We start from the raw sequence: 22,121 nt of genomic DNA, 5'->3' as shown, positions 1-22,121 counted from the left end.
TATCATTTATTGGTTATAATTCATTACCATATCTCTGTTGCTAGAGATAATCTACCTAAAGTCTTGATTTAGCAACATTCTCATCGATCTGTTTAAGATTCCTTGATCCCTACTTCCATCTTATAACATTCTAATTTAGGTCTGTTTTGTTTCAATCTTTCTCTTTTGATTCTTCTAGTAGACTATCGACTTGCTTGTCTATACCTTGGCTTTTTCTTCTAAACTCTGATTTCCTGTTTGTATTATAATCGTCTCTCTTGATATTTGATTCTCTGCATTCATTTTTTTTAGCATCTTATTAATAGCATCTTGCTTTGTTTCATCGCTGCCCCGTCAGCATCATTGTTGTTAAGACGTCCACGATGGTTGAGGCTCTCCCAATTTACAGTTAGGGTCGTCTTGCTGATTGCAAGTCTCCCTTGATTCACTGCCAGACACATTGGTCAGTCGTTCACAGGTTCCTACCCTTTATCCTATTTCGCCCATGGACATCCAATCTGAGATGTTTCACCATGGCATGGTAATCGTTACCGTGTGGGTCTGTGTCTGTGTTCACTTATGCGTGTAAACCCATGCCTCGGTTTTCCTCTAATTCATGTCATCTCACAGGTTCGTACTTAGGTACAATATAACTTTTCCTTGAGTGTTGAATCAATTTGTCAATATTGATTTATTGGTTTGAGCATGAGTTGAAAATTTCCAATCTCTGCATGATCAAACCTCGATAAAGGTCATTTATGGTTTGATTCAATCAGATTGAATTATCATCACAAGCAGAAATGTGGGTGTTAGCAAAGTGGCCACTTTTGTGTTAACCCAGCAGCGAGAACCCTTCAAAAAGGTAAGCCCCTTCATCCCCTCGGCTCCAGAGCCATAACCATTCACTTAACCCAGGATTCTTAGAGATCATCCACGCACCAATGTCATTCCGATTAATACATATTTCTTTTCTCTTCATTCGATTGGATGTATATGCTATCTGTCTTGTCTTTTGCTGCATTTCATATCATGTATATCCTCTTGTGGCATTTTACTTATTGATGTTTTGGTTAAAGTATCTAAGAGTTGATAATGTTCATGACTGTGTAATATACATCGGGTCATCATACATTATTCCTTGCATAGCAGAAAAATTAATACAGCAATTTCCATTATGAGTCACGGCTCCTCCAAAACAATAGAGGACCCTTGCCCTCCCATTTTAATGTCAAAACACAGGAGTAGTGCTGAAGCTGCTACATCCAGCGAGTAACCATCATCGACCAAGTGCTGAATCATGGATCCATATTGCAGACATTGGCTGGAGAGATGCCTGTTCTCAATCAGTTGTCAGAGATTCGTTTGTGCTAGTATTGTTAATATCTCCCATTGAATTTATGGTAACTAATTATGGATATTTCCCTGTTGACAGCCTGGTAGGAGCATTGGGTACCAAGCACGGTGTATTCTGAAGCTCCATTGAAACTGGAAAAAGGGGACAATGTTGTGTTCTTTGGTCCAGGTACTTTCACAGAATTATTGTGTTGATTATGCCCACCATGCTTTCACCCATTTCTTTATATTTCGTCTTTCTTTATTTTTCCATTACTTATTCTTTCCTTTTTTTTTAGTAATGCCTGTTTAAAGCAGTAGTTATAAATAATTTGCATTGACGGGCAGTCATTTGAGGTAATCTTTTTGAAAGAGCTGGGTGCTTCACATTGGAAAGAGGTACACTAGCAGCAGGTGTTAGTATGGTCTACTACCCTAAGCAAGACGCACGGTCTAGCTGTGTTTACACATTTATTTACCTACCCTTGTTCAAGCATGTTAGAGGGCACTAATAGGATATCAGTTTGTAGTGTATCAATATAACTCTCATTCACCTCTGCCATTGTTTTATCTACATTTCTTACTGCTCAGCTATACTTACTTAAAACTTTCATATGCTGCCTCAGTATATTTATATATACATATATATATGTATGTATTATTCACATCACACAGTCCGTGTACACCTACATCCACTATGCACATGCTTATATTGCATCCATTTAATCTCACCAGATCCTATGCATTCCTCCTCTCTTTAGTATTTACAGCAGGGCTTAGACACTGCTGTAATTTCACTCTCAAGCATCCGTAGGGGTGCTGGTCATCCACATCACCCAGGTGGCTCGACATTCATTTGTTGGCCATTTTTCAATGTTAACCAACCACCATTACAAAGTCCCAATCTCACACCTTCTCTCACTGCTGTAATTTCCTACAGCCACCACCATTCATATCCACAGCAGTTGCTGTAATTTTCTAGAGCCACCTTCACAGCACCATTGTCATGTTTTCATGATCATGCCAAGTGCCACAACAATATGTTGTTCATAACAAATCCCCATTTGTCCTTGCTTGTATCACTTGCCTTTTGTTGTGTTTTCCTGCAAACAGCACCATCAACACCCATATCCCCTACTGTTGTGAACCACTTACAACAGAGCCTCTGCTCATTGTGCACAAAAAACTCATATGCCTTGCATACCATGCATTTTCCTTATGTTGACAGCTCCCATAGCCACCACTTACCCACTTCATCCCACGACCTTCACAGCAATGCAATGCATTGCTGTAAACCTTTGCAGCAAACGTTGCATTGTTGTAGGCATTTATAGCAATGATTGGCATTGATGCAATAATCCTAACACCTATAGTGATGCCTGGCATTGTTGTAACTCCTCATCATTCACAAACATCAAATTCCACCTTCATTTCACCTTCATAAGCATGCAGCCATATGTCATAAACTACTTGGCCAACCTGTTTCCACAGTCAATAATATTCTATCTTCATTTAGTTGCCACTGTCTATACCTCCGGGCCCCTTTTATGTAAACCCCATATGCAGTATTTAGTCCATACTACATATATTGGAAATAGCACAAAAACAACAGGTATATACTTAAGATGTCCAGTTTCCTTCTTTTTAGTTACCTAAGGCACCTTATACAGGTTTTGTGTATAAATCAACTTGAATATATCATTTTAGTGAATATTTCATCATTCAAACTTACTTTTTTTTTATAAGAGGCATATACTTGAGTACATCATAAGTAAACATCCTATGCCCAGTATGACACCATGTAAGTTACCTTCTCTTTATATATATACTTTGTATTAACTGAGTGTTTTACAGGGAAACCCAAGGAGATTATCACCTCTTCCCTAAAACCAGAAATCCTTGCAATTTTAAATTAAACTCAATGCTGTAATAGTTAGATTATAAGGAAAATTTATATTTCTAGCTTTTAAATAGAATGAATGAGCATTGTAAATATCATTGATTGCTTATTTCCATGCTTTTTACCTTCATTTTCCAAAATCTCACAATGATGAAACACGAATGGCACGTGCACCATTTCGTAAGAGGTAATTAATTCTAAGTTGATGATTTACATCAATGGCAATAGTCAGGATGTAAACAAGACTTAGTATTTTTATCTTTTATAAAATAACACTGGATCCACACTAGATCCTTTTCAAAAATCATCATATTTTCTTTAAATATTTTCTCTTTTATCAGAATTTAATCTAAAATTAATTCAATATATATACCAATGGCCATAGTCAGGGTATATTGATAGTTAATTTCATTTTAAATTCTATAAAAGCACCAAAATGTATTTTATTCTTCACTTGAATTTAAATGTGGTCATTATATAATACATTCAATGACCATAGTCAGGGATGTATTATATCTTCAATCTCATTTTTAATTCATTTAAAGAATGCAATAGCTTTTCCAAATCCGATTTCAAAATTATTCAAATTCATTCATCATTTAGGATAGAATTGCATCATATTTTCAAAAATTCCTTTTTCAAAATCCAAGTGATTGTGAATATCTCTTCTTCAATTTCTATTTCAATTTATCAATTCTATCTCATTTTCAAAGTCCAAATTTTGACTTTGAAATCAAATTCAAAGATTAATTCAACTTGATTCATTTTTCTAAATTCCAAAATTCAAGCTTCGAATTCAAAGTCCAACTTGACTTTGAAATTCATTTGTATATTCGAAATTTAAATTCTCAAATCATCTTTGAAATTCCAAATTCATTTTCAAGATCTGAATTCAAAATTCAAATTCAATTCAATTTCATTTTCAAAGTTCAATTTAACTTTGAAACTTCTGAGTTATCTTCTGATTTCACATTCGAAATCAAGTTCATCTTCAAAAATCAAAATCAAAGTTTGAGATTGATTTCGAATCTCAAAACTTGACTCTTCTTAAATTTTAAATTCAATCTGGGTTTCCAAAACCCAGATCCATCTTCAAAAGCCCCATTTGGGCTTTCTAAATCCCAAATCCAGAGTTAGATCCTAATCCCAACTTGGATCCAGATTTCCAAGTACAATCTCTACTTTGGATCTCAAACTTCATATCCAAATCCATTTTAGGATCCAAAATCCAATTTCTACTTTGGATCTTGAACTTCAGATCCAAATCCATTTTAGGATCCAGAATCCAACCTCACTTTGGATCTCAGACTTCAGATCCAATTCCATTTTAGGATCCAGAATCCAACTTCACTTTGGATCTCAGACTTCAGATCCAAAATCCATCTTAAGGTCCAGAGTCCAACTCTATTTTGGATCTCAGACCTCAGATCCAAATTCCATCTTGGATTCCAAATCTTGGATCCAATTCCATTTAAAATTTTGAACCCAATTCTACTTTGGATCTCAAACTTCAGATCCAAATTCCATCTTGGATTCCAAATCTTAGATCCAATTCCATTTAAAATTCAGAATCCAATTTCATCTTGGATCTCAGAGTTCAGATCCAATTCCCATTTCGGATTCTAAATCCAGAATTCAATTTTAAATCTCAACTCTATTTAGAATCCAGACTTTGGATTCAAATTCCATCTTGAATTCCAACTTTTAAATCAATTCTATTTCTCAATTCTATTTAGATTTTCCACATTTCATTCTGATTTCAAACTTCAAAAGTTAGAATTCAAATCCATTTCATCTTTATTCTGATTCAAAGTCCATTTATGACTTTGAAGTTTTTCTTTCTTCTCCTTTTATCTCAACTTCAAAATCATTTCTTTCAAAGTCAAGATTTATTCTCAAAACTCTGATTATTCTAAAAACTTAGAACTTTAAATCTTAAGTTCTAAAGTTAGAAATCATTTCTTCACCCCATTATCAGATTCATCTCAGAAACACTTGGAAAAATTTCAAATCATTTTCAAAAAGAGCATACATCTTTGCATTGCACAAGCATGATTCTTTGTGCATTTAATCTTAGGATAAATTCTTCGATAAATTCTCAGCAAAGCAAAAGGCATAAATTCGACCCTTGGTTTGATTACCCCTGGTAAAGGCGCCAAGAACGGTCGAACCTCGTACCGACGAGCGAATCCCGTCTCCCAGTTTTCCCGCAAATATTTCAAAAACGGAGGCGAGTTATTTTCTTAAATACTTTCAAAATTAAGGTCAAGTGAGACCCCGCGAAAGAGTTTCTCTCTCTCTTCTTTTCTTTTCTTTTCTTTTCTTTTCTCTTCTCTCTTTCTTTCTGTCTTTTATTTTCTTCCTTCAAAAAGGAGGAAATAGGGATTAGAAAGGAAAAAGAGAAGGAAGAGAGAGAACATTACGAGAGAAAAAATTTTGCGATGATCACAAGGAGGTAAGAGAGGGGAGGAAGGTATAAATAAGGGAGAGGGGCACACTTCCTCCTATTTTCCTTTTCTTAAGAACCCTCTCTCTCTCTCTCTCTCTCTCTCTCTCTCTCTCTCTCTCTCTCTCTCTCTCTCTCTCTCTCTCCTTCTTCTTCTTCTTTCTTGAGCTTCTCCTCTTTCACAACACAAGAAGAACCATACCACCCGTTGGATTGAGGTTGAGCATAGAGCTGCAACCACCATATGAAGGGGAGAATGTAGATCGATAGAAGAACCAGTCTTTCGGTGATCAAATTTGTTATTTTTGCAAAAAAGGTAGGGGGTTTTATTCTTTACCCACAGATTAGAACTCGTATGCATGAGTTTATTATGATTCTAAATAGATAAACCCTACATCAAACCTCTCATATGATGATTCGATGTTGGATCTATCATATTTAGTGTAGAGATGATTTTCGGAATCGAAACCGCCTCAAAAAAACTCTATTCTTACTCGAATTGGCTTCAAGATTTAAAATAAATTTGGGTTTTATACACATATGCATGTATACATATCAAATATGATATGTATACACACATATATGTGTAAGAAAGGTTCTGGTTTTAAAAAATATCCAAAAATAATAATAAAATAAATATCTCTTATGCGTTTTAGCCGTATACGGGCATAGCTGATTAGCCCAAATCCAATGAACGAAGATTTTTCAAATGAAAATCCTTCATGGATTAGATTGGATATCAAAGATGTGGAAACTGATCAGATCCCACAGTGGGATACGGTTCAGTCCCTAGAAAAAAATGAAAATAAATAGGTGTAAAAACAGGAGTGTTGGCTTGATTGAAACAAAAAAAGGAGTTCGGATTCAATCGAGGGTTGCATAATTAATTTTCATGAAATAAATTATTGTTCATGTTATTTCTCTTATTAGTGGTATATGATAATAATAAAAGTAAGTTAGAAATATAAAATAAGTGGCTCTAAAAAATAAATGCATGTAATTAAAAACAATATCAAAAACTTTTCTCAGGAAATAGTTTTCAGGAGGACAGACCATTTTCTAATTTAATGGCAGTGGAAATGTAGTTTATTTGCAAGGAAGTTGTTAATATTAGTAGTTGAAATTATTTTAATCATGTATGACTTACTATTAGTGTAAAACTATGGAAAAACTCAATTCGGGTTGCATATTTCTACTCACTCGAATGCACTTTACCAGTTATTGTGCATAACCGGTCTGACATCCATTCGGTAAATCGTTTGTATCTCCCCCGTTTGGAAGATTTTTTATAAACGGTTTGCTGCATTGGAAAGCTAATACAATTTCACGTAATTTGCAAAATTTTGGGCTCTATTTCCAGAATGTGCACAGAATAGTGACAGTCAAAATAAAAAAGTATAGGCAAACACTAAATTGGTTATATCACCCTCGTTTGGAAGAATTTTTAATAACGGTTTTTTGCATCGAAATGTTGACAGAATTTCCTACAATCTGTTAGAAATTGAGCTATATCCACATAATATACACAGTTCTATGACAGTCATAACAGTAAGACATTTTGGGAGCCTAATGGGTCCCGAACTGGCTAAAGACCAAGGTAACGATGAATATGATACATTGCCGGTATTCAAATCTAATTTTGATATAAAATGAATGGTACTGCAAATGTGATTCCAGCACTGATTTTATACAGGTATTGAGTAGCTAAATAGGGGCATGATTTAAACAAGGTGCTTGTTGCATAAAATGTCTTTCATTGCAAATTACTATTGAATTAAATGAAATGTGCATAGAATGAGAATGTATATGGATGCATCTGTTTGTGTATGACCAGTGCCTATTGATGAATGAATGTTAAAGTAAAAAATATAAAAATATGCAATGGTATATGACTTTTAATTGACATTTGAAATTTGTGCATCCATGAGCCCGAAAGGGGCCTAAATATTTAATTAGATTTATATTGTAGACTGCACGAACTTCATGAATTAAAGAGGTTAACCATGTGACACTAAAGTCGGATGCTTACAAGGAGAGGGTAAGCAGTACGTCTGACTTCATGGATATTATTTTTAAGCCTCCTCAGTCACGAAGATGGGAGAAGCCTCCACAGTAGACTACAGGGTGGATGGTAAGAAACTCATGAGTGAAAATCTGATGCATCAGGATGACGGTGTATGGAGCGCTCTATCGATATGGTCGCCCTTCACTCGAGACTGGTGAAATGTGCCCAACTAGGTCCAAAGTCACAATTATATGAAAACACTACTTGCGTCATGGCCCTAATCCAAGTGTCTGTCTGTGTTCATACCCATAGGGCTAAGAAGTGAGAACTTAAATTGATTGTGCATTTAGTTAGTCATGGCATGCATTATTTAAAAGGAAAATATAGTTAAAGATAATTAAGTCACTCATGCATAAATGACTACCTATTCTGCAATAGTAAATGCATGCATCCTTAAGTGTTTATGCATATTTAAATATGTTTGGATATTTGACTGCTTATGATTGAAAAAAATATGCAAGTGTGTATGATTAGAATTTGTGTGAGGCATTATAATGTATGTATCCTTAAATTGATGATTGATGTCTGCATGTATGAGTGTAGAAATGTCCTTTTGCATGCTTGCTTTAATTTACGTGTATTGAATAGAATTTTCTACAAGGCTTTCACAAGTTTGACCTATTTTATGGGTTTTAGGTGAAGTATGATATGAAACTGAAGAGTAGATGTGAAATGCTTGAACGACATCGAGAGCCAATCTTTTCCTTTCCCAAGGATAGTTTTGGAAAACACCAATTTTATTATTTTAGATTAAAAAGATTGATGTAAAAATTAATTTTTAAAACTAAGTTAAATTTTATTAGTGAATGTTATTCACATTTTTATTTAGTAATGATGATTGATCGTACTGTAACCTGCCCAGAACATTTAACCCAACGAAAAGTTTGTTTTCGCTGTTTGAAAAAAATAAATTCTTTGAAAATTTTGAGTTAAAATTTTGGGGTGTTACATCTTTCCCCCCTTAAAAAAATTTCGTTCGCAAAATTTGACACTAGAACTACTCGACAAATGGAGTATATCTCATTCCTCAACATCGTGATTATTGGACTTGGGTTTAATCTACCGGCGAAATCCTCCACTATTTTTTGGTCTTTTCTTACTTATTTCTATCTTTTTGTCTGGTATCTAGGTTACTTATATTTAGTTATAACCAACAGGGTTATACTCATTTAATGTTTGATTCAAGGGCTTAATATTAACTCGTAATTGTCTGGCAAAATTTACAGGTTATAATTGAATAGGTTACACCACAACCTATCAAACAACTTAACTGACAACTAACATGACACCTAGTACCTACTCACCTTCATTCAATTGATCTGCTATAGCAATATAAACATGACCAGCCACCCTATTCTGGGTTGACTGCTATTGCAGTTGCTATTGTAGCTGACCACTTCTCATCATCAGCCTTCTTCCTATGCCAGTCTCAATTCTAATGGCTCATCTTTTCGCAATAAAGATTTTCACTTGTATCTCGAGGGCACTATTATCCATTGTAGAAATGGTTACACTTCTTGCATCATTGATTCTGCTCAATTTGTGGCCTGATTTTTTAGTATTGTCGCTGCTTTTTAGCAAGGGGTGTGAACTTCTCTCCACCAAAATCCTTCCTATGGCTACTCCCTTGCTCACCGAACTGTTGGCCAAGTTTATTCGATTGAGACTTCTTAGAAGACTCTTAGTCTTCGTGTAATAATGTGGTTATCTAAATGGCTTCGTTTAGATTCTGGGGCCTACTCGTAAGGACCCTAGTCCTTAACCCGTCTCGTAGTTCATGGACATATTTTCGAGGATGAGCCCCGTCTATGGTGTATGTGTTCAGGCAGTAGTTCTCCAGATGCCTGAATTTTGTCATGTACTTGGCAACTCTCATGTCACCCTACTTGAGATCCAGAAATTCCTATATTCTGTGATCCCTAGCATACTAAGAAAAATAGGTGTTCAGAAACACCTATGTGAACTACTCTCATGTCAGTGGTTGTCGTTGTTTTGGCGTATACCAAATGGTCTCCCACTAGCTCTTGGTGTTTTTCTTCAAACGGTAGGTGCCAAAAGTCACCTTTTGATCCTCGAGGACCTCTAGTATCTGAAATATCTCCCCAATCACTCGGATCCATTCTTTCGCGACATCAATTTCCTTCTTTATTGTGAAGGATGGGGGATCCATCTCTATAAAGTGTTTGTAGCTCACCCCTGCTTCATGGTTCATATTATGGTTACCACAGTGGTTTCCATTATCATTACCTTTGTTATTAGCGAGGTTCTGGTATGTCTCAATCAAAGTTTGAGAGCTTCTAGTAGAAAATCTCTTTGGTCAGTCCAACCCTATGGCTGACGTGCAGCCATATATTCTAAAAAGAATTAACATAAGTTTCTAGGTAGGTCAAGGTGCATTTGAACACTCTTATAAAATTCAGAAAATAACTGAACTATACAACATAAATGATGTGTTTTCCAAAATTTCCTATAATTTTTAAAATTCGCTTGATGTTTAAATTTGTAAATTTTCTTATTTAAAAGATCTTTTTACCCTTTGCACAAGCAAATTTCTTTCAATTATGTGAACTTTCATCCAAATATGTGAATTTCCTCTCAAATGTGTTAATTTCTTCTCAATATGCAAATTTTCTCCCACGCATTTATGAATGTCTTCCTATTTGTGCTCCTTATATGGTTTTATTAAGAGGAGGCTCCCACATTTTGGGGATATTTGCAACCATGAGTTGCGAAGGTCCTTAAAATGTATGCACCTTTTTTAACTAAATATTGTCACATTTGCAAATGTCTTCACCTTCGCATGCGAATGTCCTCCTACGTGTACCCCTTGTGTGATTTTGGTAAAAGGAGTTCACACATTTTGGGGGCCTTTGCAATTCATGGTTGCAAATGTCTTACTGTATTTGCGAATGTTAGGACATGTCATGCAAAGGGCCTCGTACCTGGAATGTGCAAAAGTGTCACTAAAGGTAAAAACCTTTAGCGATGCTTTAAAAGCAAAAAGGCCTCTTGCTTGGTATTTACAAAAGTGTCACTAAAATCATTTAGTGATGCTTCAAAAGCACCGTCTTTTAGCGTGCATGGGTCCATTGACAGCTTGCTAGGTGAGTGGTAGGCAGCTACCACTCACTCTATATATATACGAAAAATGAATGTGTTTTCTGGTTCCGAATGTCCCAAAAATGTGTGAACCTTCTTTTATTAAATAATCACATTTGCAAATATCCTCACATATGTGTGAACCTTAGTAAAAAAATGACACAGGCAGGAGGATATTCGCAAATAAAGTATGACATCCGCATATTTGAGAAAAAAATCACATATTTAAGAAAAAATTTAAATATTTAAGATAAAATTTGCAGATTTGAGAGAAAATTCACATATTCTCATATTTGAAAGAAAATTCGCATATTTGAATATTTGGAAGAAAGTTTCCATATCTAGAAAAAAAAATCATGTGGGAAGGGTAAAAAAAGTCTTTTTATATCCAAAAATTTGTGAAGGCAAATTTTCAAAATTGTAAGGCATTTTGGGAAATGCATCATTTTTTATATACAGTAGTCATTTTCCGTATAAAATTTTGGTTTCCATGAATCACAATTCAATTCTGATTATGGTAACACTTTCAGATCTCTACTAGCGAGTATGCAGGATCACACACACACTACAAAAGAAGTTTCCATGTATAATATTAGCTTTATGTTTTGTATTTTTGTCCTTCGCCAGAAATACGTTACAAAACACATTATGTGGATCACGACCATGTCAATTTCATACAAAGCAAGGCTGGAATCAAATAAAACCACGTCAGCCACACTACTGAAATTGCACTGTTCCGGGCCAACTGAACTGGTGAAACAGATTATTTGGCATTAAAAGGGAAAAATCAAGGGCAACACGTGGAGGGCAAACTACAGAATTAATTCTGTTGACGTGCTTGCCGATCAAACAGCACATACGTGCCTGTTATGAAACCTAACGTATTTGCTCAGTTAATATATCCTCAGTTGTCATAGGCACTAGGCGGAGCTTGGCGGTGAGCCCCTGAAAAGCTTAGGCCCCCTAGGTGGTACTTAAAATAAAAAACATAAAAAAATATAATAAAAAAACATGTATACACCATAAAATCAATCAATAATAAGCAATAGACAAATAATATATTGTTGAAACCTTAACCTTTCTAAAACAAATTAAGAATAAATTAACAATTGAATAAACAAACCATACAACTAACAATGTCAACCAACAATACACAAAAAACAAAATCATATATAAAAAAAAATTAACAACAATAAACATAATACAAACAATAGACAAATAATGTCTTCTTATTCTTCTCAACAATAGACATAATACAAGTAATAAACAAATAACATGCCTTTTCTTTCTTCTCCTGGAAGAAAAAAACAAATGATATCTTCGAAGAAAAAAATTCTTCAAAAAAATAAATAAAAAAACGTAAGCTTTAAAAAAAAAAAACTAGGCGGTGACAGCCTAGTCAGCAAAATAGGGGCCCCACCGCCCACACCTGGTCGCCGAGGCAGTGGGGCTGCACCTAAGTCGCCTAAGCAGCCTTTGACAACTAAGAATATATCCCATTATTCGGAAAAGGTCTCTGTACTTGAAAGCACCAACAGTAGAAATTGCATATTAAAAAGTGTATTTGGCATTCATTATCCAAGTAAGAAGCCATATAAGCTTGCATGCAACGATCTTATTAACTTGTGAAAGAAATCAACGAGAAAACCTATCACAGTATTAAGCAAATGAATGACAAACCCTTGATCTGAACATAAGGGAGAGCTAGAGGTGCGAGGAAAGGACAGAATGTGACAAAGAATGTGAAACATACCTATATCTAACAAACATTCCACTAAAATACTCTCTCTCTCTTGGCGGAGCCCCATCTAAAAGTAAAGGCGCTGAGCCACAAAAGCCAACAGAAAGGTTACTAAAACCCCTATAAGCGCATATATCCATGGTCGCATTTTTCTCCTATTCTTCCTCAATGGAGGTGGCACTAACGACTTTGGTTTAGTTGCCTTGGACATCAAGTATGATCTGGCAGGCTTCTTAGTAGTCACAGCTGCTACTGACTCGTGCTTGTCTTCTGTTTCCAGCTCTGCAGTTTGGCTAGTTTGTGGAATTGAATTAGCCAAGGAAGGTATACATTCACCTTCACCAACATTTGCGGATGCTGCCACCGCTGTTGATGCAGCCTTTTTCCGTGCTCTCTTTTCTCTTTCCTGCACATATTTATACCATGATAAGGCTTGGCACGTTATTTCAATGGCAAAGCATTTGGTATTTCAGATATAGAACTTCTGCAATAGGAATTAAATTGAACCTTTTCTTTGCGCTCAGCTTCCTTTTGAGCTTTTACTTCAGCCCTTAACTTGGCCTTCTCAGCAATGCGGCGCTTCCGCTGCTCTGCCTCCTTGGCTTTGGCAATCTCCTCCAACCGACGTGCTTTCAATCTGGCAGTTTCTTCTTCCCTTCTCCGTTCTTCCTCTTGTCTGATCCGCTGAAGTTCCTCTTCTGATAATTTCTTCTCCTCTTTCTCTGACTCCTCTTCCCTACCAGAAACCGTAGGTGTGCCTTCCACAACAGTTGACTTGCTAAGCTTATTTTTCTCTTTGGATGATGAGCTCTTCTGGTTTAGTTTCTCCACATGAATCTTTGCATCTGCCTTTACATCTGTAACAAGGTTATCCACTGCCAACACTTCGGCAGTCGAACCAGCCAAAGGAGCATCTTTCTCTGCTGAAGGCAGTTGAGGGACACTGGTTCTATCATTTCCTGTATGTCTTCTTAGTACAGGTGGCTCCTCATCAGTGCCCAGTGCTCTTCCAACGAGAGTCCCTAGCCTTCTCAGTGTGCTGAATTCATTGTTTCTGATGTACTCTTGTCGAAAGTCATCATTCTTGTTCCATAGCTCCATTATCCGTTCCACCTGAACCAGTTTTAACCATATTTTCTGTAACATGAATATTTTAAGCCAATAGAGAAGGGATAACATATGTACCTGATTGCCACAGTGTGCTGCAAGGGCAGCCAGGTCCTTGGCCTCTGCATACTGGTGAGCAATCTGGATATCTTTTCTGTTCTGGTAAAAGGGATTGTTCTGCATATACAAGTACACTTACTGAAGTCAAGATACAAGACAAATTTGACACTTCTTTAATATGATAATCATTTAAATTGTTAATAATTCCTTGGAACTGTTAATGTAGCTTCATGTAGTCATAGAGGCTATGACTAGATTGATCAGCTAATACTAGAAAACTATTCCCAGCCTAGAACTACGACATAATTAAGAACAATGAAGAAAAAAGATACAGGTGATGCAGTTTGAAAATGCCCTAAGCCAGACAAAGCGGAACAACCAACAACCTGGTAATGAAACTAGAATCTATCAAGTTCCTTTACTCGCAGAGATAGCAGACAGACAGAGAGAGAGAGAGAGAGAGAGGTAATAACTATGGACAAAAACCAACAGCGCCAGCAAAATACACCTATCAAGCAGGAAATATGTTAGGCCAAAGGGGGGTTCACAAATGCAAATAACAACTCAGCATTCACAGATTCAAACAAGGATACTGCCCTCGCTCAGGTAGTTAAATTGAGTGTGAGGATAAAGCAACAAGGATTCCTACTTACTAAATATACAAATGGTCAAACCATGGTTAAGTAGGAAACCATTTTTTTACAGATAATTCCATTACTAAATAAAAAGAAACAAGCACAAAAACCAGTATGTAAGTAATTGCAAATTATTTCACAGAAAATTAGATGTAATTTTGCACCTAAAAGTTGCATTAAACCGCATATGTAAACTTTCATCTATACAGCCCATAATACATGCTACAAAATTAATGATTAAGCAACAAATAAATCGAAGTGATGTAGTGAGGAGAAGGGTTACACAAAATGGCAATAGAAAAGTCAATTGAGTTTCTCTTTTGTGTCAATCTGCACAAGACAACCAAGGCAGAAGAATAAGCTGACTTTGCTTTTCCTCACCACTGTTTTTGCAGGAATGAAGTTTTGAGTCTAGAAACATGCTAAACAGTAGAAACATATGGTTTAGGAGCTGTTGAGATTGGCATTGCTGAGACAGTAATGAATCAACCCATGATTAGATTGAAAATGAATATGATGTGTAGTGTCATGTTTCTTTTCAATCATCACTTAGCATTGTTTCAGAGGTAGAAAAATAAGCTGATAGAGCAAGATAAACCAGAACCATGTATGGATAGATGATTGCTGTCTAAGTTGTAAAATGATTGTTAGAGAAGTTCATTAAACTTACAGGTACAAAGATAAAAACTGAGTGGGAGGCTAGCAAATGCAGACAAGAAGGGGATAGAATCCAGTGGCGTAAGGATGGCTACCTGTTTCTTCTCATGATTGGTCAAAGACACAAGACAAACATACATAATGTTGTATTATAACTTGGATAACTAAGCACCTAGGCTAGGATTTCTCCAAGTGGAGGCTCAACCTATGGCATTCTATTGCTATGACGTAGAAAGCAAGGTCAAAAGAAACCACATCTTTATCAACATAATTGTGCATTATCAAACTATTTTTTGAGCTCCATAAGTATGTAATTTATGTCCATCATGCAAAATGTGAAACAAAAACGCCAAAAAAGAAAGGTCCTAAAAAAATGAAAAAAAATGGTTTCTTGGTCTGGGAAGCTAACATGTAATTATCTAATATAGTTACTTGTCTCCTTGTCTCCAAATTTTTTCGGAATGTAATGATCAAAATGAAAGGAGTCCAGCATACTGAAGAAGCATGATAGCATTAAACTTCAATCCGTTGCTTCCTGCAAATAGTGGGAAGACATGGAAAGCCCAAACAATAAATGAGCTCAGGCTCAGATTGGCTCATGAGCCAAGCACGAACAGGGGTTCACCCTTAACAAGCTTAGCCAAGAGAGCCCAGGCTCGGTTCGTACAGCTTGTTGGCTGGTCACAAAATGGGTAGTAAAAGAAGGCTCCTAATCATGGTTTCTCACAATCAATGGATAGAGCTAAAATAATTGCTCCTTTTATCTCTTTGACAGTTTTGTGCTTTTCATCTTGGAAAATAATAGATGGAAGGCTTTCTAATTATGACTAATTAGCTGCAGTGTAAAGTTTCAAAGTTTCATCATACTTGTAAAACTTTGCATTCCAAGAAACACCCCTTTTTAGCGAAATTAATCAATAGATTGTTTTTAAGGTTCAATTTTCTCAAAGATCAAACACTTTAAATTATTCTAAATAAAAACTAAAAATAGCTTTTGCAAAATATATAAAATGAATCCAAAAGTAAAAAGCAACAAGAAGCTAAAACGACAATAATGTAGCAGAACAATCTTCTTTGATGCGATGAAATTTGACTTGAGCAGGGAAATTCCCAAAAAATTTCCATGAATGTGAAAGTGCAAAAGTGATTCCACAAGAAAGCATAGCCATCAAAATCAAGCCCAACAATATTCATACACTTCATGAGCACAAGAAAATGCTTTTAAGCAAAATCAAACCCAACAATATTCATATGTATCAAGCCTAACCAATAAAAACAAGAAAGGTATGTATGGAATTACTTTTATTGACATACCTTCTCATACTCTTGTTGCTTAAGATTCTTTAGGCTTAGATATGCTTCTTGCCGAACATTATTTGCAGAAGTCATCTGAGCTCGTAATTGAGCAATTTCTTCATCCAAATCTGAGAATTCCTTGTCAATGGATTTGTAATGAGCATCAGTTCGTGCTAGCTCCTTTCTCAGGGAACCGAACTCCCTCTCCAGCAGCTATACAAAAAAAGATTCTGACCAGTGATTTGACAAATAAACAAAACAATTGAATCAACAGAACTCGTTATCCTAAAGATGTACCTTAAGATTTCCTTCAATCTCCTCTTTGCGATCAAATGCCTCCTGAATTTCAGACTGCCTTCCAATATCTGCAGAGAGCTTTCCACGAGCAAGCTTCAACTGCTTGATCTCACGTATTAATTGCTTCTCTTCTTTCAAAGGCACAGTTTCATGCTCTAGCCTATGTTGCATAGAAAGTATCTATTCCAAAGTTGTTCACAGACAATTACCATGTGATAAGATCAATATCCTGCATCATACATAAACATGAAAGTTCAGAAAGAAACATAGGGAAGGAGATTATTTACCCTGTCATCATATTCCTCAACTGAAGTTGCAGTCTTCATTCTGTTCATTACTGATTGAATAGAGTCCATTTCCTTCCGTTTAGCCAGTTGTGCATCTCTAGCTGCTCTTGATTCAGACCTTGCAGCCCGTAACTTTTCCGCGATTTCATGTCGAGCTGCCTGAAAAAGGGTAAAGGTGATAGCCAGTCAGACAAGATGTATTATAGGATTTTTCAGATTAAACACTTTAATTAGGAAAAGATATACCTGTTTTTTCTGTACTAATACATTTATTGTATCCCTCTTTTGAGTTAGTTCATCAACACATAGTTGTGCTTGTCTTATCTGTTCTTTGATTTTGTTATCAACTGGCCTGGGAATTCTAATAATTGCATAGACTGGCTTCCTTCCTGCATCAGCTTTCTGTCCATCCAAAGCAGCAGAGCTAGAGATAATCTCCTCACCAAATGGAGATGGAGATGGAGATGAAGAATTGGAATCCTCAATATGGGAAACAGTCCCATTCATGTGAATCCCATCCTCCAACTGACTAGAACAGCTGGAAGCACTAGATCCTTCAGGAAGAGACGATGATATTCCATCTTTAATAACCCCTTCACCTATATGAGGAAACGAACCAAAAATAAAAGGAACCTCAAGAATGGGCGGGGGGGCACCATTCACATGAACCTTTTTACCCAACTGAGCTGAAGAATCAGTAGACACAGAATCATCTGGAGTGGATGTTGTGTCTTCAGTCTTATCACATTCACCTGATTGGTATGCTGAAACAGAACTGAGTGGAAAGCTAGCATCTGTATTGCCAGTTTCAGGCAACTGAGATGGAGAAACCAGGGACTGTGAATTCTCAATTGACGATGATGTGTTCTCTTCATTCATTTGAGACAAAGAAATGGGAAAAGAAGATTCCTCAGCAGAACAGGGTGAGCTTCCATCTGACAAAATTCCTTTGCAGATGTCAGCTTCCTCACCAATATGTCTATTTCCTTTGGCATCAGTCTCCTCACACTGATCTCTTACAACATTAACATCCACTGGGTTTCTCTCAGAGACTTCAACAGTACTGAATTCCATAGTACTGACTTTATCAGATGTAGGTCCAGGCTCCGCTTCTACGGCATCAATGTTACCTATGGCTGTTTCTGACTTATAAATCACTTGATCAGATTCAACACCTTCTGCGCTAACATTAATTCTCATTTTAGGATCTAATTTAGCAATTTCTACCCCATTCTCCACCAAGAAAATATGTTCTTCAGCAACATCATTAGAAACTTCCAAATTTCTTGCACCTTCCACATTCTCCATAGTAGATGCTTCTGGCTCATGATCAATGGGTTCCTCAGCCTTGAATCCTGAGTCAAGCACTCCATGCACATGGTCAGCACCATTCTGCTCAATTTCATTATTTTCCTCACTCGTGGGCTTTGATTTGTCGTTCTCAGCATCATGCTCAAACTTCGACCTTGAAACATTATTGATGGGAACTGTAATTTCACCCTTATCAAACCCATTAACCTGATCACCCATAATCAAGTCCCCACCTTGGGTATCTGCTTCTAAAACACCGTTGACAAAAGCAGGAGACTCAATCTCCTTTATCTTGATGTTACAACCATCCACATTCAAATCTCTGCATTCAGAGTGGGAATGTGAAAGATCATCAACAGTTACAATAGACTCGGTAGCCTGCACCTCATCTGCTAGAGTATCTGCATTCCGGTAATCGACTTCAGCATGCAATTCCTGGATTTCATTCACAGGACCCAGGGGTTCAATCTCCATCACTTCCTTCACCTTATCACCTGAACTAGGATTTCCACCTTTACCGTTGTTCGCGGGCAGTACAGGGGATTCGCGATTCTTCATCTCGTCCACATGATAATCAGAATTTAGTACAGGAGATTCATGATTCTTCATCTCGTCCACCTGATCATCAAAATTCACTTGTCCACCCTCAGCATTTAGTTCCACAGTATTATTGGTGGGTACAGGAGATTCAACCTCATTTCTCTCATCAGAATTCAAATCCACGCCCACATCATCCAATTCTACACCATAGATCACGAATACGGGAGATTCGCTCTCCTTAATCTCATCAGATTTCAAATCTGTGGTCCCGTCATTCAATTTTGTGTTATGGTTCACGATCACAGGAGAATCACTCTCCTGCATCTCGTTCACCCGAACATCAGGATCAAAATCTAGGCCCTCGGCATTAGGCTCACAACCATGGTTGGTGGGCACATCAGACTCAAGCTCCTTCATCTCTTGCACCCGATCATCAGAATCCAAACCTCCGATCTCAACATTCGGCTCTGATCCATGGTTCACAGTCACAGGAGATTCAGACTCCTTTACTTCGTCGACCCCATCATCAGAATTCAAATCCCCATCCTCACCATTCGATCCCAGAGCATCATTCACATGCACCAGAGATTTAACATATATCGCCACGACCCCTTTATCGTCTGAGTTCAAATCTCCTCCATCTCCCGAAACACCCACTAGCTCGACAATCTCGATCGGCTCCACCAAACAATCCGAATCGAGATCCCTCCCCACGTTTTCACCAGAAACCCTAACTTCGCCCTGGTCTTTGCCTTCTTTCCCAACGTAAACGTATGAATCGTCTGCCAACTCCTTCTCGTCTACGATGACACCGCTGCATCCCAGCTTCGAATCCTCCAGACCAGGATTCGTATCCCGCTCGTTACACTCCCGTTGCCCCTCAAATTCAAACTCACCATTATCATCTTTCTCAGTAAAGTCGGCCGTCATATTCACTCAACCCCAAAACCACAAAAGAGAAGAAGAAAACCAAGAAATCGCGGGGGGGGAGGGGGGGCGGTTACCAATCCACTAGATCTATCCAACACATAGAGGGAGGGAGAGACCAAAACGCCAATCGAGATCGGAAAGAACTCAGAGGCGAGAACGAAACCCTAGCACTTCCGGAAAGCTCAAGATCAGATCCGACGGGCGTGAGGCGCGATCGGCGGTCACCGGATCTGCTTCGGAGGAGAAGGATCACGGCAAGGCCTCCGGTTATGTGCCGGAATTCGGGCGGAGGAATGTGGAAGAATTAGGATTTCCGGAAGGAAAGGAGGAGGAGCGATGCAGAAGAAGAAGAAGTGAGAGGAAGGAAGGAGGAGAAGAAGAAGAGCAAAGAAGGGAAGTCCTCCACGCGCTTCTTTCTCTCCCCGGGAGACAACTCAAAAACGTTTCGAAAATTTTATTAATTCATTTTTTAATATTTTTTTTAATAAACTAATAAAGCAAGTTCTGCCGGTACTCTCTCTCTCTCTCTCTCTCAAGTGAAATTTGTCGTTTTGGATCGAATGTGCGCGCTGTAAGGGATCTGGACCTGTTGGATGTAGATCCAGAACAGAAGTATCTAAACTGGATCCAGGTCCGACTAGAACTTGGATCTCCTGTCTGAATGGTTGGAGTGGTTTCCCGGGATGCTTGTGTTGTGTTATTATGTTTGGGGGTGTGGCAAGGAGTGTATTTTGAGTCAGGATAAGAGATAGAAAGACCCGATTTAGGTCCAGTCACCTGCTTGGCCAATCTTCTCTTATAAACCCATTGGATTTCAAACCCGCTTGGGAAGGGGTCCAACTTGGAGACCCACATATTCACATTAAACTGATGCATCAGTAGTACTTTGGACGAACGAGCAGTTATTGCTGCACAATGATATCGCATCAGTAAAGAGAAAGTTAAACGATATAGAAGTAGGGATGGCAGTGAACTGGGGGCAAACGAGGCCCAACATCGACAGTCATAGGGTTGCAGTTGGCATGCAACAAGGAGGCTCCAACAAGTAGCAATATGGCACCAGAGGTGGGTTTCCACCCTCCCTCCCCTTTTTGCCATTGCCCTTCCCTCCTTGTCTGTCTTCCCTCCCTCGCGCCCCTAATGCCTCTAAGCCACTCAACACCGTGTTGCCTGTGGGTGCAGCGGGCTGGCGGGGACCAGTCTCGCCATCGAGGGTGGCCAACAGTGAACCTCGATTCATTGCTCCACCAGCCCTAGGGCAGGATGGAAGCGTCATCGTGGTAGCACCCATTGGCAGCCAGCCACTGTCTAGCAGGTTACTGTCATATGGGGCAGACCGAAGGGGGTCTCCCCTGCCTTGGGTGCTCATGGTGTCGAGTTCCTCTTTCTCCTCTCCTTCCTCTTCTTCCCTACCTCTCCTTCTGTTTCCACCACCACCACCCCTTAAGCCCTTGTCGACCTTAACCTACCCGGAGCTCCCATGCTGGTGGGAGTAGGCCGATCAGGATCCTCCACACCGGTATAAACCACCACAGTTCGTCGTCCTTCCCATCAATGAGCCCAGCCAAAAGGGTGTCATCGTGGGTGGGGTTCCCATCGATCGTTGGTCCCGTCTGACGAGGTCAACCCCTACCGACGATTGCTCCCTTCTCGGTGACAGTTGATGAGAGCCATCACCTACTGGTTTCCCACAGGAAAACCCACCCGTGGATTCTTTCCACGGATTGAGTTCCTCGTGAGAGTGATTTTCATGTTCCTCGTGAGAGTGATTTTCATGAAAACATTATGCACATTTCATTTTTAGTGATACTTGCCATACAGGACCGTCATTTTCTGTTTAAAATCACTCCTAGTTATTGGCATCCATATGTTGATATCTGTAATCGAATGACTATGTCAGTTTAAACCGATGATAAATATCGTTGGTGATATAATTTTAAGCCAACGATACTTTATCATCGGTATAAGTAAAATAGAAAACGATTTTTATCATTGGCTATATCTATTCTTTTTAATTTTAAAACTAACATGACTGATGATTCATTATCATCGGTATTAGAAATATAGTCGATGATTTGATGATTTTTATCGTTGGCTATATCCAATTTTTGTTTATTGTTTTTAAATTTTGAAACTAACACCGGCTATTTCCCTTATATCGATGATAATTTATCATTGATTATGTTACTTTCAAATATATATATATATATATATATATATATATATAACCAACGATAAAAATTTCTGGCTATTTTTCTTAGAGCGACGATAATTAATCGTCGGCTATGTTAGTTTTAAAATTAAAAAAAAAAAATAGACATAACCGATGATAAAAATTAGTCGGCTATATTTCTAATATTGATGCTAAATATTCATCGATGACAGTACTTTAAAATCGACGATAATGATCGTCATCTAGTAGTTGACAATGATTAATTA

The 22,121-nt window shown here is 37.7% G+C and overlaps 1 protein-coding gene across 1 annotated transcript; it reads right to left on the bottom strand.

Annotated features, from left to right (window-relative positions):
* Positions 1 to 12,365: 12,365 nt before the first annotated feature.
* Positions 12,366 to 20,106, bottom strand: LOC149815930 (uncharacterized). The gene is made up of 7 exons (XM_089989668.1): positions 17,148 to 20,106; positions 16,902 to 17,060; positions 16,615 to 16,794; positions 16,336 to 16,530; positions 13,748 to 13,846; positions 13,070 to 13,675; positions 12,366 to 12,968 (listed from the first exon to the last, which is right to left on the bottom strand). Exons 1-7 carry the CDS (start codon positions 19,680 to 19,682, stop codon positions 12,630 to 12,632), a joined length of 4,113 nt encoding a protein of 1,370 aa, XP_089845794.1. The 5' UTR covers positions 19,683 to 20,106; the 3' UTR covers positions 12,366 to 12,629.
* Positions 20,107 to 22,121: the final 2,015 nt, after the last annotated feature.

This window comes from Nuphar pumila, chromosome 15, assembly GCF_984573655.1.
Source record: "Nuphar pumila chromosome 15, dmNupPumi1.hap1.1, whole genome shotgun sequence".
Classification (NCBI taxonomy): Eukaryota; Viridiplantae; Streptophyta; class Magnoliopsida; order Nymphaeales; family Nymphaeaceae; genus Nuphar; species Nuphar pumila.
Note: the sequence above shows the minus strand (reverse complement) of the source record. Positions and strands in the feature narration are given on the sequence as shown.